This window comes from Actinia tenebrosa, unplaced genomic scaffold, assembly GCF_029948245.1.
Source record: "Actinia tenebrosa isolate PJP-AT-01 unplaced genomic scaffold, QUT_ActTen_1.0 PGA_scaffold7__59_contigs__length_16204524, whole genome shotgun sequence".
NCBI lineage: Eukaryota > Metazoa > Cnidaria > Anthozoa > Actiniaria > Actiniidae > Actinia > Actinia tenebrosa.
Genome location: NW_028292584.1, coordinates 88,861 through 102,267, shown reverse-complemented (window position 1 = coordinate 102,267; position 13,407 = coordinate 88,861). Strand labels below are relative to the sequence as shown.

The window sequence follows — 13,407 nt, the reverse complement described above, 5'->3', positions numbered from 1 at the left end:
CAGGAACCAAACAATAAGCAAGAAAAATGTCCAACCAAGTCACAATGTTTGAATATGTTAAACCTTTTTGTAGAGTTAAAGATATTGACAGTGTACACAGTAGTCTTTGTTTCTCATTCAAGACACATAAGGATATTTATTTAGAGCTGTGGATGATACCAAGTAATTAAGGCCTTTTGCAACAAACTGTCAAGTGCTGATATGTGACTTTCATAATGAATCAATTCAGCTCAAGGTCCCTTGGGGAAGACTCTGTTGGATGGCAAAAAAAATTTAAATGGCTTCATATCTTGAAATCGAAAGTATCTCATAAGGGGTAAAAAGTATTTTTGAAAAGGTTTTGGATACGACATTAGTAATCCAGCAAAAAATCTTTAAATAAAGGAAGTCCAAATTTCTTTGCCATTCATTAACAATCACATGTCAATCTATTGCATAAGGCCTTTTAAAACTGTCAATTAAGAGATGTTCCTGTATTAGAAAAAAATTAAAGGATGTTCTTTAGTGCAGACCTATTGCTAAAAAAAATTGGTTACATGAATTTTTTCATTTATTTCTAGGACATGTTGCCATTAGTTTTGTCATTTGAGCTGCCGCTTGGAAGTAGAGGCCCAATAGATAACAATTCAGGAATTATCCAACATATCTCACAGACATGTAATGTTAATATTACGTTCAAACATGTGAGTATTTTTGTGACATCCATTAAATGTGACTAATTGTGCATGTCTTTATATTATTGGCACTTAAATTTTATTTAAACTATTTTACAATTTAACAATTACTAAATGCATATAATCAAAGTGCTGAGAAATTTGAGTAACTAAAGATATTTAGGACTGAAACTTTATCTTTTATTATGAAAAGAAATAATTTACATAAACATGATTAAACTATGTATTATGAATATCTTTTAAAAATGAATTATAAAATTAATATTAGCCCTAATAATAGCAATTAATTGTGAGTGATAATGATTTTTTTATTTATATGATCTATCTTATCTGTATCAAAAGCTTGAATAAATAAGCACAGTTATGTTATCAAAAATTTATAAATTTATTTACAAGGCTTAATTTTAATTCTGTGCAGAGACCTCGAAGTGGAAATCAAACAGTCATTTTAAGAGGAAGTCAACAATCTATACCTGGCATCAAGGTACATTTAAGATTAAATAAACATATTGAAATACTACTCTGTATTTAAGGTAGACTAAGATCTTGAAATGTAAGCTGCTTTTAAAACAACTCAAGTATACAGAAGTTATGACATAAGTGAACATAAGTGAAAAATATATACATACTAGACTGGCCAGTACATGTGAAAATGCATGACTTATCAAAGAAAGAAACATCTAGTAGTTCATAAAATTTTTTACATTTCTTGCCTTAGGAACAGTGACACTCCTAATGCATTGGCAACCCAACAGTCATGCAATCACCGAGCAACAAACATGACTTACACATGCAATTTTTCTCAAAATTCCCAAAGTGAATCTTTTCACTTTTTGTGCACATCCCTGCTAGCAATGTATAAAAATGGCATGGACTGGCTGACTACACTTTCTCTTACTCTATCTATATATGATTGCATGTAAACAATCACAAGAACTATAAGATATCAGCAACTAAAGGGAGGGTGATTTTTGGGTGACCAGAGAATTTATGGGGGGTAAAAACAAAATCTGGTTTTGTTTTTGCCTCCACCAGCTTTGCTCCTCACCCTCTGATCACCAAAAAAAAAATTCCTCCAGAGACCAGGATAAGGAGTGGGTATGGTCTTTCAGATTGGCACAAGGAGGGGTTACTGGGAGAGATCAGATTACTAGGGAAAGGAAAAGACAAACACATGATAGTCTGGTGGAAATGCCAGGATATATTTTTTGGTGGAAATCACTCATGGGCAACTTTCTGGTGGCTTTTAAGTCATGTCTCCCATATTTGCAAAAAATAAGGACTGCTGTAAAATTTTTACATTAAATATAACTAAGTTATATTTAATGTAAACATTTTACAGCAAGTCTTGGTAAAATTCAATTTAGTTCATGTTACGGGTTATTTTTAGTTTTCTGGTGAACATAATAAAGCTTTAACTATTCGTAAATTTATAAGACTAGCTATTGATGAATTAAGCTTAATATGGTATGTTAGTAATAAGCTTAATATATAGCAGTAAGCTTATCTCCCTGCTAATTTCAATTTTTAAAATTTTTTTTCAAGGATGCTGTCTCCAGACTAGTGGAATATTTTACAGGAAACATAGTGGTAAGGATATATAAAAAAAGGTGTTTTTTAGATGAAAAATTATTTGAGCTTTGAAGCCCGAAGATCGATAATTTAAGAAGTGGATTCGAATAGCTTTTTTCTAAAGTTCTCTAAACTAAAAATGATGACTTACGGTTCGTAGAGGTAGAGGGTCTTTTCTTTGATTATCACTCTCTCTGTAGGTACAGTTTTTGGCTTGAAAAAGCCTTAAATTGTAGTATTTTTTAATAATATTTCTTCTTTCTGTTTGATGTCTTAAAATTGGTAGTCGTTTCTTGATAGTTGGATGCGCACGCGCGTTCGTCATTAAAAGAAATGGCGGGAAAATATAACGATGATTGTGATTGGTTGAATGATTACGTTCGCCTGAATAATCACAGCAAAGTGGCGCGAAACCGTCTTTCCTTTTTTCTGGCTATTCTTCATTTCTCCTTTTTTCTTTATTCTATTTCCCTACTCCTATATGCCTTATCCTCACCTTCTACTATAATGGCATAAGTCATAGCAATAAATATAATGAAAATATTTCTCTCTTCAAAGGGCTTGTAGTCTCTGATAAATACTATTGTCATAATTTAAATTACCGTCAATTTGAATTAAACTGGTGTTAAAAATCCTTTGTTTTTCTAGTCAACAGTTCCCGTTAACATGCAAATTGACATTGCACCTCAACATCACCTCTTCATCATTGGCAGAAACGGCAGTAATATCAAACATATTACTACGCAAACAGGAGCTCAGTAAGTCTTGTAATACCTCATGAAACCTTGTCAAAATTTCAATTATATTTTTCCGTATTTGATACTGATTTTCTTTCATTCTATCATCTATAGCCTTAGTTTTCCAGACCCAAACAGCTCACATCGAAAAGGAGCCGTTTTCCTAAGTGGAACCGTCGATTCAGTCATTTGTGCGAGAACATTACTTTTGGTAAGACTACTGTACTCATATCAGGACTCCCCCCCTAATGCGCCCTTCCCCCTTTATCAGAGTATTTGAGATATGTAACTCGTGTACAATACTGTAGTCCTTACGTTCTAAGAGGCTCATTATAGGGTAGTGGGCAGTGAAAAGCATTGATGCATCAATGACGATTTCTGCAAGGGTATGGCTGTTACCTAGAAAGCCGCTAGTGCATTGACTGACTGGCTACCTCCTCTCTACCTTTCTTGATTCCCTCCCCCCTCAATGAAAGGAAACGAAGGGTTAGACTCAAAGACAGGTATAAATATCTAATAAATCTTCTTCAAATAAATACCGGGAACCGGGAATTCAAAACAAATGGATTTGTTCCCTTAGCTATGAAAGCCACAAAAACTTTAATAACAAAGGCTTAAACGTGAACGTTTGGAAACTTTATTTTCTGATTAACAGGAATGTCTACCTCTGGTCCTTATGTTTGATCTAAGAGAGGAAGATGGTGATGTAGATTCGGGTAAGTATACGTAAGCGGTGAATCCGGCCGGGTAAAGCAATTATAAACTCATTTGTGAAACATCACATCGCGGCACGTTCACGGACACGCAGTAAACCTCTTCATAGTCTTGCGTCATTGTGACTGATTCGCTCAGGTTAGAAATGCGCCAAGCGCGCCTATGACTCATCAAAAGTCAGTGGAGGTCTCCAAGACTCGCATGGCGGTTGACCTGAAGAGTGAAGCAATAGGCACCGAATACTGACCTGTTAATTTTAGAAAGTCTATGCCAAGGTCCAATTCAAGACGTTCATTTGCTAAAGTCCAATTGTCACCCCACTAATTTTTCAGTAATAAGGTGTGTTAAAACCAGGATTTTGTCCTTAATGACCTTGACCTTGAACGACATAAGAAGGCGTGGTGACATTATGAAAAACGTGAGACTGCATGAATGTTTCTTTCATAAAAGGTTATCGGCAGGTAACAGCCTGCGATAACATTGCGTTCCAGCAACAATAATTCACCTTTATTAACTGTTTTGTATACACCCCCTCTTTAAAGTAATCATCTTTTTTTACTAACAGCGAAACTAACCAGGATCATGGACGACTATAACGTCTTTGTCAGCGTAAAGCCAAAGCCCAAACAACCAAGCAAGGTGAGACAGAGCGTTTTCTGCTTCATGTTTATGCATCTTTCAATAACTCTTTCACACATCCGGACCCACAAAGGTCCCATCATGTGTAGGCTTTCAGAAGGTTTTGTACATTCCCCGTTTTGCCTCCCTCATCTCTCTTGCAGTTCAAAAGAGTTCATTCTTTATCTTGTGTGATATGCATGGCTGTTTCTCATTTGGACGCCACGTCATTTTTATCGGCCAAAAAGTATCCACTTTCATTTTGTTTATCTCTGACTGCGTCTTCTATATTTTGCATAGTCTGTCATAATCAAGAGTGCTGAACGAAACGCCAAAAACATCTACCTGGCTAGAATGGAGATCCTCGGGGTTGATAAAAACCAGAACCGAGCTTCATCACCAATCTACTCCTCCATCATATCCCCTTCAAGTGACAGGTCTTTTTACAGTGGAACAACGGAGTATAGTTCCTCTCCTCCCAGTCCCACGTATTCTTACCCTTACAACGGACTCGTCAGTGCTATTGGCCAAGTTTCTTCTTCTTCTTCCTCTTCTTGGTTCTCGTCTTCAGACTCCTCAAAAGGGATCAGCACCATGGTTGGAGGAGGGGTTACATCTCCACCATTCTCGTTTAAACCGACAACCCCGCCTCCACCTCCACCTCCAGGACTTGGGCCACCTAATTCAATGGGTAGTCCTGTTGTAAGCACAGCATCGGCTAATATTAGGGATTTTTCTGTGTCTCCAACTGGAAGCTATACTAGTATAGAATCTAGTAATGGTGAGTCTTTATTTTGTGGTTATTATGTTATTATTTGAACATCACGCATTTCTCTGTGTCTGCCTGTTCTCTGCTTGTCTGTCTGTCTGTCTCTCACTGTCTCTGTCTCTCTCTCAATCTTTAAGCTAAAATACGAGTAGTTTTTGGCCATGAGGTGGGGGCTTGGCTTAACATGTGAATACGATTACTCTTCCAACAAAATCCCTACTTTTTTTTCCAATAGACTCTTTATTCACACACAACCATTTTTACATATAACATATAAAATATTTACAAATATAGTTATTAACATGCACATAGCAACTACCTTAACATTTTTAGAATACCATCATAAAATATTAAAGTCCCTACTTATCCTAAGACAGTTAAACAAAAATTCCAATTAATTTTTCTGCGCGGCGATATGTGTCATGGCACAAAACGTTTTACAGTGTCCGCCAAATCTTTGAATTCTCACTCGTAAGGCACATCTACTATACTGATAAGGGCCACTCGGAACTAAGTTATGTTCGTTGCAAAGAAACAGTAGAATCTTTTTTTTAATTTTCTTTGGGAAAATCTATTGTCATGCAAAAACGTGTTTCTGACCTCAAACATGGCTGCCATAAAACCCCGTGTGAGCCACTGTTTCCCAAAATAAATTATCATTTTATATTATTTTTAGGGAGTTCCTCAGCCCCTTCAGGCAAACCTCCAAGTCCAATAGGGCATCGGACATCCAGTCCTCCAGGCTTCCGATCTCCAAGCCCTATCGGTCCCCCAGGGTTCAACTCAAGAAGTCCAGTAATGGACCAGAGAGATAGTCCCATTCTAGGCGGATCCGGTAGTGTAAGTCCACGAAGTCCCACAGCGGGAAGTCCTTCACTGCAAGAGGAAGGTACGTGAATCACATAGAGCAGTTTTCGTATGCGTGCCTTACCGCGACCGTGATGTTTTCTAGAATTTTGATTGGGAGATTTTTTCCTCTCGCGCAATGTGATTGGTCTGACAATGTCTTAGCCTTGGCGTGAGCGTGTTCCCCCGTGTTCGTGCCGTGTTTCGGACATTTGATTGGATGGAGAGTAAATGGAGTATTATACAGGAAAGCGATATCAAAACAACTGATTCCTGGGTTGTTTTTGATCACGCTTCTCGTGCAATGAAATTGGGCTGGCGTATGCCTTGCCTTGTCACGTCTGTGTTCGTGCCGTGATCTTTTCACACTCAAAACTGCTTCATAGTCGTACAAGATTGCGTGCATGCTTTGCGTTTTTTTAAATAGTTGCGTGATTCCGTGCATGAGTCCTCTGAATTAGTCTAGATACTTTTGACCGTAGCCTGTAGCCTGTTCTTGATCAATTGGAAGATTAATGACCAGAAGAACAGAATGTCAGCACAACGCTTAACTGCTGTCTTACATGCTGATATATCCATATCCGCACAGCATGAAATGCTATTTATTCGTGACCTTTTTTCAGTGAAAAATAGAGTCAAAGAGATTAAAGCTTAAACCTTGATTTTTTTCAGGATTACTTATAAATTTTCAGAGCGATAGCGAAGGAAGAATGGTAAGACGCACGCATTTCTATCTGTTTTTCTACCGTTTATTTTTATCAAGTTAAAGTAACGACTAATTTTGATTGTGATGCGTGTTCAGTGATTTCACTGCGCAACTGCGCAAGTCCTAGCTGAAGCGAAAATTTATTCCACTTTCTTAACGTGAGGTGCATGCTATCGAACATTTGGTCCCGAATACTGCATTTTATAGTTCCGTTCAGTGACCAAGCCAAGGTTGGAATTGCCCCTCTTTTAAAAAAGTATAGTTTTGCTATGCGCGGAAATTCCGACATCGACTTGGAGCTATTATTCTCGGTCACTGGGAACTGTAAAATCCAGTATTAGTGAACACAAGCAGTGTTCACTAGTGTCCTCCCGGCTATTTTAGAAGAATATTGCTATGTTTCACGTAATAGCGCAATATTTACGTCAGTTGCATTTATTTTTTTTCAGTTTTCTCGTACTTCATCGGGCTCCAGTGGTAAGTTGTTGGGCGATGTCCTCTACTAGTTAATGTTCTCAAGCTATAGCTAAAAAAGTCCTCTGCGAAGTTTGACTGGTTACTTTTCCAATAACTTTATCTTGTTCTAAGAAACCGCAATCATCGTGTTTGTGCGAAACCTTTACTTATATCTAATTTACTCATAACTTATATCAGAGTCCATATAAAAATCTTATCGGGACATATGTTTCTTACTAAATGATGTTACACGGGACCATTCGTAACGATGAGGATTTTTCGCGATACGACTCGTCGATTTTTAATATGTCAACTTTTCGCGCAACGCTCGTTCGAAAATCAACATGTTACACGATTTCAAAGCCGCCCCCTTGTCTGTTAACATCGCCTCGCTTCTATGAGAGTATTGAACTGCATTTTGGGTATGCGTTGCGCGAAAAATCGTTGTTGAAGCTGTTGCGGGTATAAAATTCGACATTCAGCGTTGCGAGGTCTTGAAGCTGGCTCAAAAACTTGCAACGCGTTGCCGAATCCGAAAATCGTTGTAGATGGCATATTACACGGCATCAGTTTTTCGCGCAATGGCGTATCGCGAAAATTCGTCGTTGCTAATCGCCCCGTGTAATATCAGCTTGATGCATGTGTACGTCAAACAACGTAATAGATACTATTAATGACGATGCCGCAACACGTCTTTAATATTAGTATACGTACCCTACTCTTGATCGTGTTTTTGACTAACCATTGTACGAAACTTAAACAACGTTACCTTCTACAGCCATGCACAGATAACCACAGACATACTGCATGACCGACTGACTGAATGTTAACTAAAGTTATGCCTGCCACGCGGCCCCAAAACCACTACGTGCCTGTTTTCTGCATGTTTATAACTTGTAAAAAGGTGACCAACGTTAACTCTTAAGAAATAAATAATAACAATAATAAATAATGAAGGACGATCATATATAAAAGGCGTTCTCTCCACTTTTAAAGTCGTTCCGCTGCGTATAGACCCCTTGCAGCACTTTGGAATGCAACTCAATCTGGGGGACAAAACAATAGGTTCCAATTCTCAGGATATTGGAATTCTTTTGTTTTGTCCCCCAGTTCGAGCTGCTTTGACTTCACCTGCAAGGGGTCTATAAATGCGCAAAGCCTTGGTCGAAGGTTGGGACAAGGAAACAAGCGAGAAAAGACAGATAGAAAGACAATATAGGCCATTGCAGAGAAAAACAGAGAGAAAGAGGGTGAAGGCTAGGGAGAATGCAGAACGAACCCTTGAAGAATTGATTTAGGCCCCGTCCACACACGTATCCGGAAATTTTTGTATCCGCAAATTATTTTTTTGCGGATACGAAAATGTTTGCGTCCACACGCAGCGTATTCGATTCGTTTTCACCGTCCACACGTATCCGTTTTCGTAAAATTTGCGGATACGGACACAAAAATTTGCGGACACGTGTGCACGCAAGCCGTATCCGCAAAAAAAATTTGCGGATACAAAAATTTCCGGATACGTGTGGACGGGGCCTTAAAGCAATCTTGACAAACAAGCAAAATAAAGTTCGAAGACGGCATAATTCTAATGCTTAAGCTGCTATTGTTGTTTCTTTAGGTTCTGGTATAGCGTCAGATCAGCAAACAGTCGAAATATTATCTGGAACAAAGAATATTTCTTTTCAGTAAGTGCTACCTTCAATTTAATGCTAGATACTATATACGCAAGCTGGTTCACCTCAGATTATGACATGTTATAGGGCAAAAAAAGAAGAAAAAAAAGAAAAAAAAAAGACAAGAACAAGAAATAACTTTCTCTTTTGGGACAAGAAATAAATCTTTTTTCAAGGAAAACGTATTGCATGGCTATTGCACTCCTTCATTGTACACACGCTCAAGAGAGCAGTAATTAACAAAACAATAAATTCGAATAGCACCTAATGTATAACACGGTAAGGGAAACTGGGACAGAAATATGATACCGAGGCTTATGGACCTTTGCCACACAGCAGCCATGATTATTCCAATGAGCCTGATGCGCAAATTCGTGAAATGCAGGGCTAGCCACTGACGCTCTCGAAAACCAAGATGGCTGCCGCGTGAGAAAGGCCAATCGACGCAATATCAAAAAAATGAGTGGTTCTTTTTAACCACAAATTAATGCCTCGACCAGCTCTGTTTTACATTGTTTCTAAATATATGAATGTAGATATTTATATAAAATAAGTTTATAAAGCACCACTCTTGAAGACTGTTGCACTTTAGAGGTATTTATTTTAGTTTTGCACTCTTTCAGCACTAGTGATGATGATAAAAATAGCTTTAGCTCGTCGCTCAGATCTTCACTGTGAGTAGAATATATCTGACACTTAATAACAAGGGTTTGGGGGTAGATGTGTTTATCAGTTCGTGAACATTGCCGCACCTAACTTATTCTGTACATTAGGCACCAGATTGAGTTGAAGGTTGATATCACTTTTACTCAGTCTTTGCACCAAAAGCTTTGCCCATGTTCTTCTTGTGATTAGCTGTCTAACCTTCATGTATCAAATGGTTATCAATACCCTGACCCGCCTCTGGGCTAACCAAAGTCAGGGCACGCCGAGCTAACTCACTTATTGAATTGGAATTTAGTTTACTTACGTTTTGGGAAGGGAAGAAAACCAGATAACGTGGATGAAACCTCAAATCAAGGGAAAGACCTAACAAAATGTACTCACTCACATACTCATACGATAAGTTGAATTAACATTTGCTTTCTCTTTCAGATTTAATAAACTACAATTAAACAATCACAGTTTACCTGTAAGTAACACAAAGTTACACTGGGGAAAAATAATTACGACTTTCATATGCCATAAGGATTAGAAGAAAGTGGAATATGATAGCAAAATTATGTGGCGGATTCATTATCTTGGGTGATGGGGGTTGTCTTCAATAGATCACGCTCGTTATTCCCTAGAGTCTCATTTCTTTGTTTAATAATTGCACATCAAAAGAATAATTATGGATACAACTCAAACAAAGAATCTTATTCTCAATAGAATTATACGTTTATTAATTGGGAAAATATTATGCCTAGATGGATTAGAGTGGATTACCTGTCTTCCAAGTTAAGTTCTCTAAAATGCATCCTTATAATTCATATTCCTCCCTGATATGCTTGTTCCTGATTGGCTTGTCGGAATGCTTGCGAAAATTGTCCCTTTTGAATATCTGTACATGCAGTAATAAGAGAACTGAAATATTTTTTTAGTTTTTTCATTTACTCTTTTCGTGTTGCTTTATTAGATCGATGAATATGAAAGGAAAAAGGAACTGGCTTCGATAGGTGAGTCGTTGTGGGTACTAAAAGTTATTTTATTTTTTATGAACAAGTTGTAAATACTATACGACTCCCAAAGTAGCACGAGCTTTCGAGTCGTTGGGAAACGTTTTTTTTTTTTAACTCTTATTGAATTGTTTTTCCATTAACTGTCGTTTTCCTCATCAGCGATGCAGAAGAAGGTCCAGTTCACTGAAGTTCGAGTACCAACAGACACGTGGAGTGGCCTGGGATTCTCGAAATCCATGCCAGAATCAGCCATTAAACAATTAGTAAGTAGAAACATTTCCGATTGTGAACAACGTTACTTTCCAGTTGGTTATTTATTTAAACACTCAATGGCCATTTTTTAAACATTTTTTGTTTTCTTTTAGCTTGAGTTCAAGTCGCGTAACAAAGGAAATATGTTGCCGTACAATGGACCTGTTAACGGGACATTACCCGAGGTTAGTAGAACAGAACAGGGTTACTTGGGGTAATGCCCATCGCGACGCCACAACTATTCCCCATTCAGATTTTTAAAGTTAAATTCAGTATTAGAATATAAAGAGTGCTAAGTAAAACATTTTGTCATTCTAGAACCCGTTACCGCTATCTTCCTTAGAAACCACGTCACGAGAGACGCGTAGCAACAGTACGTCTATGTATGAGGTAAAATACTAATGGCGATGAACTATCGCTATAGCAATTATTTGTCTTTATAAAATAACTGTTATGAATGTAGCGTTCTGATTGGTTTGGAGCGCGTGCTTTATGAGAGCACATTGCACACGCGCGCACTTTCCGTTGCGTCATTCCTATCTATTATTGTAACTTGTATTTTATAAAAGAAATAAAAAACTTGCTTGCTGTGCTGTGTGCAGTCATAAAGCACTTGGGGATTGGCAGAACACTCGAGAAGTGTCCAGAAGCACTCCGCTACGGGTCGTGCTTCTCTTAACACTTCTCTCGTGTTCTGCCAACCCCCGCGTGCTTTATGACAGCACACAGCACGCGCGCGCGTTTTCTATTTCTTCAAACTTGAGCACTAGATATGTTCTGCCTTGGTCAGTGAAAGATCATAATCGTCAGCATTTTTGATTTAGGGCTTTTACAAAAATCCCTCACTCGTTTCATTCAATTAGTGCGGCCATCTCTCTTTGGTCCATTGAAAGTAATTTGGTTTATTCTTTAGTACGTCAACATTGCTAATATAATTCGTTGCGGATACAATAGTCCCTTTACTTGTTACGTGCATCCTTCCCCATCATAATAAAAAGACAAAAAAACTGTGACTTATCTTTTGGTTGCTTGTCCCTGTTTCTACATATCTGATTTGGTACGTATTTTCTTCTCAGCAGACTTCTACTCAACGTGGTCAGCATTCAGGTAAGTAGTGCGGTGTACTTTGTTGTCATTGCAGAATATGTGTAAGAAAGTAATTGTAAACTAGCATTCTGATTGGATGTTCAGCGGTGTCAGTCGTCTGTCTTTAGATGATTCGAGCCAGTTCGACGTCGTTTGAGAAATTGACCGAATTGACTCCATGTTCACTTTCCAATCTTTGGCTTTTCGTGTTTTAGAAAATTCCGTGATTATGTAACGCATTTGGGCCATGTTTTGAGCAATGGTTACTGCTGCCCTAGGCAGAAAGCTGGAAAATATATTCTTATCCTAATAAGTTGTATACATCAGGAATTCTTTCTAGTGACAAATATAGCGCTACAATATCTCTTATTTAAAAATATATTATCATCCAATTAATTTTATTTAATGATAGTTTTTTTTTCAAATCAATAGATAACTTTAGCCCAACTGTTGGCGAACGAAGAAATACCTACCCATTTCCCTCACCGCCACTATCAGGTAATTTTCAAGACGCAGGCAACGGTTTTTTTGACATCGCTTTATAGCGATACTTTTGTTGTTAATTATGTGCCAACCAGAGATCGATCAAAAGCAGGAATCAGAATAACAAAACCAGCAACTCCTGGATTCGTAGCTAAGCACGCATACACTGGAGTTCTAAATTATTCGTTAATTGGAAACCAAGATAATCACGAAGTTGAAGTTATCTTTCTTTTTTCTTTAGACCTTGAAAAACTTCTTGAGAAACTAGGACTAATGAAATATTACAATATATTCCAAGAACAAGAGGTAAGATCATCACTACTATGATGCACGATAACATAACCATCAAAAATTCTCAATTTTGATTGGTCTGCTACTTGTTTTTTGTTTTTTGTTTTTTTTTTTTTGTTTGGAAATTCCTGTGCAAAAATGCGAAACCACTGCGCAAACCAAAAAACATTTTAACAAAAAACTTTTGATGGCCATTATAAAAATAAAATCACTATTGGGATCATTCAACACAAAGGGGAAAAAATGATGCTGCGCACAAGTGTATGGATATTATTCCCGGGATTGTCACTTTCTTCCTCTTTCCCACCTTGGACTTTTTTTAGGGTTTTCAAAATGTTATCTAAATTTTATACCTTTTTTACCAACCATTCATAATAGATAAACAGTATTGTTTTTCGTGTTTTTTTTTTTTTTTTGTTTTTTTTGTTTTTTGTTTATCCTGACCTTGTGGTCATTGCTGCTTTATTTCACGACCTGTCCCGCCATCAGGAAATAATGAAAAGTTGCGGCCATCTTTACGAAATTAATGTTTTTTGGGGAAGCGCAGTCCTCGCGAAAGATCTACATTATCTCATGTACGATCTTCAAAAGGAAATTCAATAGTTTGAATCATTCAAGTACTCTCATCTGCAAGTGGTAATGACAGAGACTCAAGAATGAAATTCATTGTTTTGCTGTGTTATTCAGGTCGACTGGCAAACGTTTTTGACGCTCACCGATGATGATCTAAAAGAACTTGGAGTTACAACGTTTGGTGCTAGAAGAAAGTTGCTGTTAGCAATAGCAGGTACGTGACAACTATTTATCTAACGTTAATAAAAGGGAACCCCACTGTTAACTTTGCCTGTAAGAGCTTCTTAACGTTAACG

The 13,407-nt window shown here is 37.5% G+C and overlaps 1 protein-coding gene across 5 annotated transcripts in view; it reads left to right on the top strand.

The window, feature by feature from the left end:
- The window catches only part of LOC116296748 (protein bicaudal C homolog 1-B), a 34,250-nt gene that overhangs the window by 14,502 nt on the left and 6,341 nt on the right, over nt 1-13,407 (top strand). For 4 of the 5 annotated variants that reach the window (XM_031704816.2, XM_031704815.2, XM_031704817.2 and 1 more), the window contains 22 exons: nt 561-683; nt 1,093-1,158; nt 2,220-2,264; nt 2,895-3,004; nt 3,098-3,194; nt 3,639-3,699; nt 4,263-4,336; nt 4,616-5,096; nt 5,761-5,973; nt 6,603-6,643; nt 7,086-7,113; nt 8,711-8,777; nt 9,389-9,439; nt 9,861-9,897; nt 10,384-10,423; nt 10,586-10,689; nt 10,792-10,863; nt 10,997-11,068; nt 11,755-11,785; nt 12,197-12,262; nt 12,489-12,553; nt 13,226-13,325. In XM_031704816.2, the coding sequence (XP_031560676.1) occupies nt 561-683; nt 1,093-1,158; nt 2,220-2,264; nt 2,895-3,004; nt 3,098-3,194; nt 3,639-3,699; nt 4,263-4,336; nt 4,616-5,096; nt 5,761-5,973; nt 6,603-6,643; nt 7,086-7,113; nt 8,711-8,777; nt 9,389-9,439; nt 9,861-9,897; nt 10,384-10,423; nt 10,586-10,689; nt 10,792-10,863; nt 10,997-11,068; nt 11,755-11,785; nt 12,197-12,262; nt 12,489-12,553; nt 13,226-13,325 (2,044 nt within the window). The remainder of the gene's footprint in view (nt 1-560; nt 684-1,092; nt 1,159-2,219; nt 2,265-2,894; nt 3,005-3,097; nt 3,195-3,638; nt 3,700-4,262; nt 4,337-4,615; nt 5,097-5,760; nt 5,974-6,602; nt 6,644-7,085; nt 7,114-8,710; nt 8,778-9,388; nt 9,440-9,860; nt 9,898-10,383; nt 10,424-10,585; nt 10,690-10,791; nt 10,864-10,996; nt 11,069-11,754; nt 11,786-12,196; nt 12,263-12,488; nt 12,554-13,225; nt 13,326-13,407) is intronic. The other variant, XM_031704814.2, reaches the window with a different exon arrangement.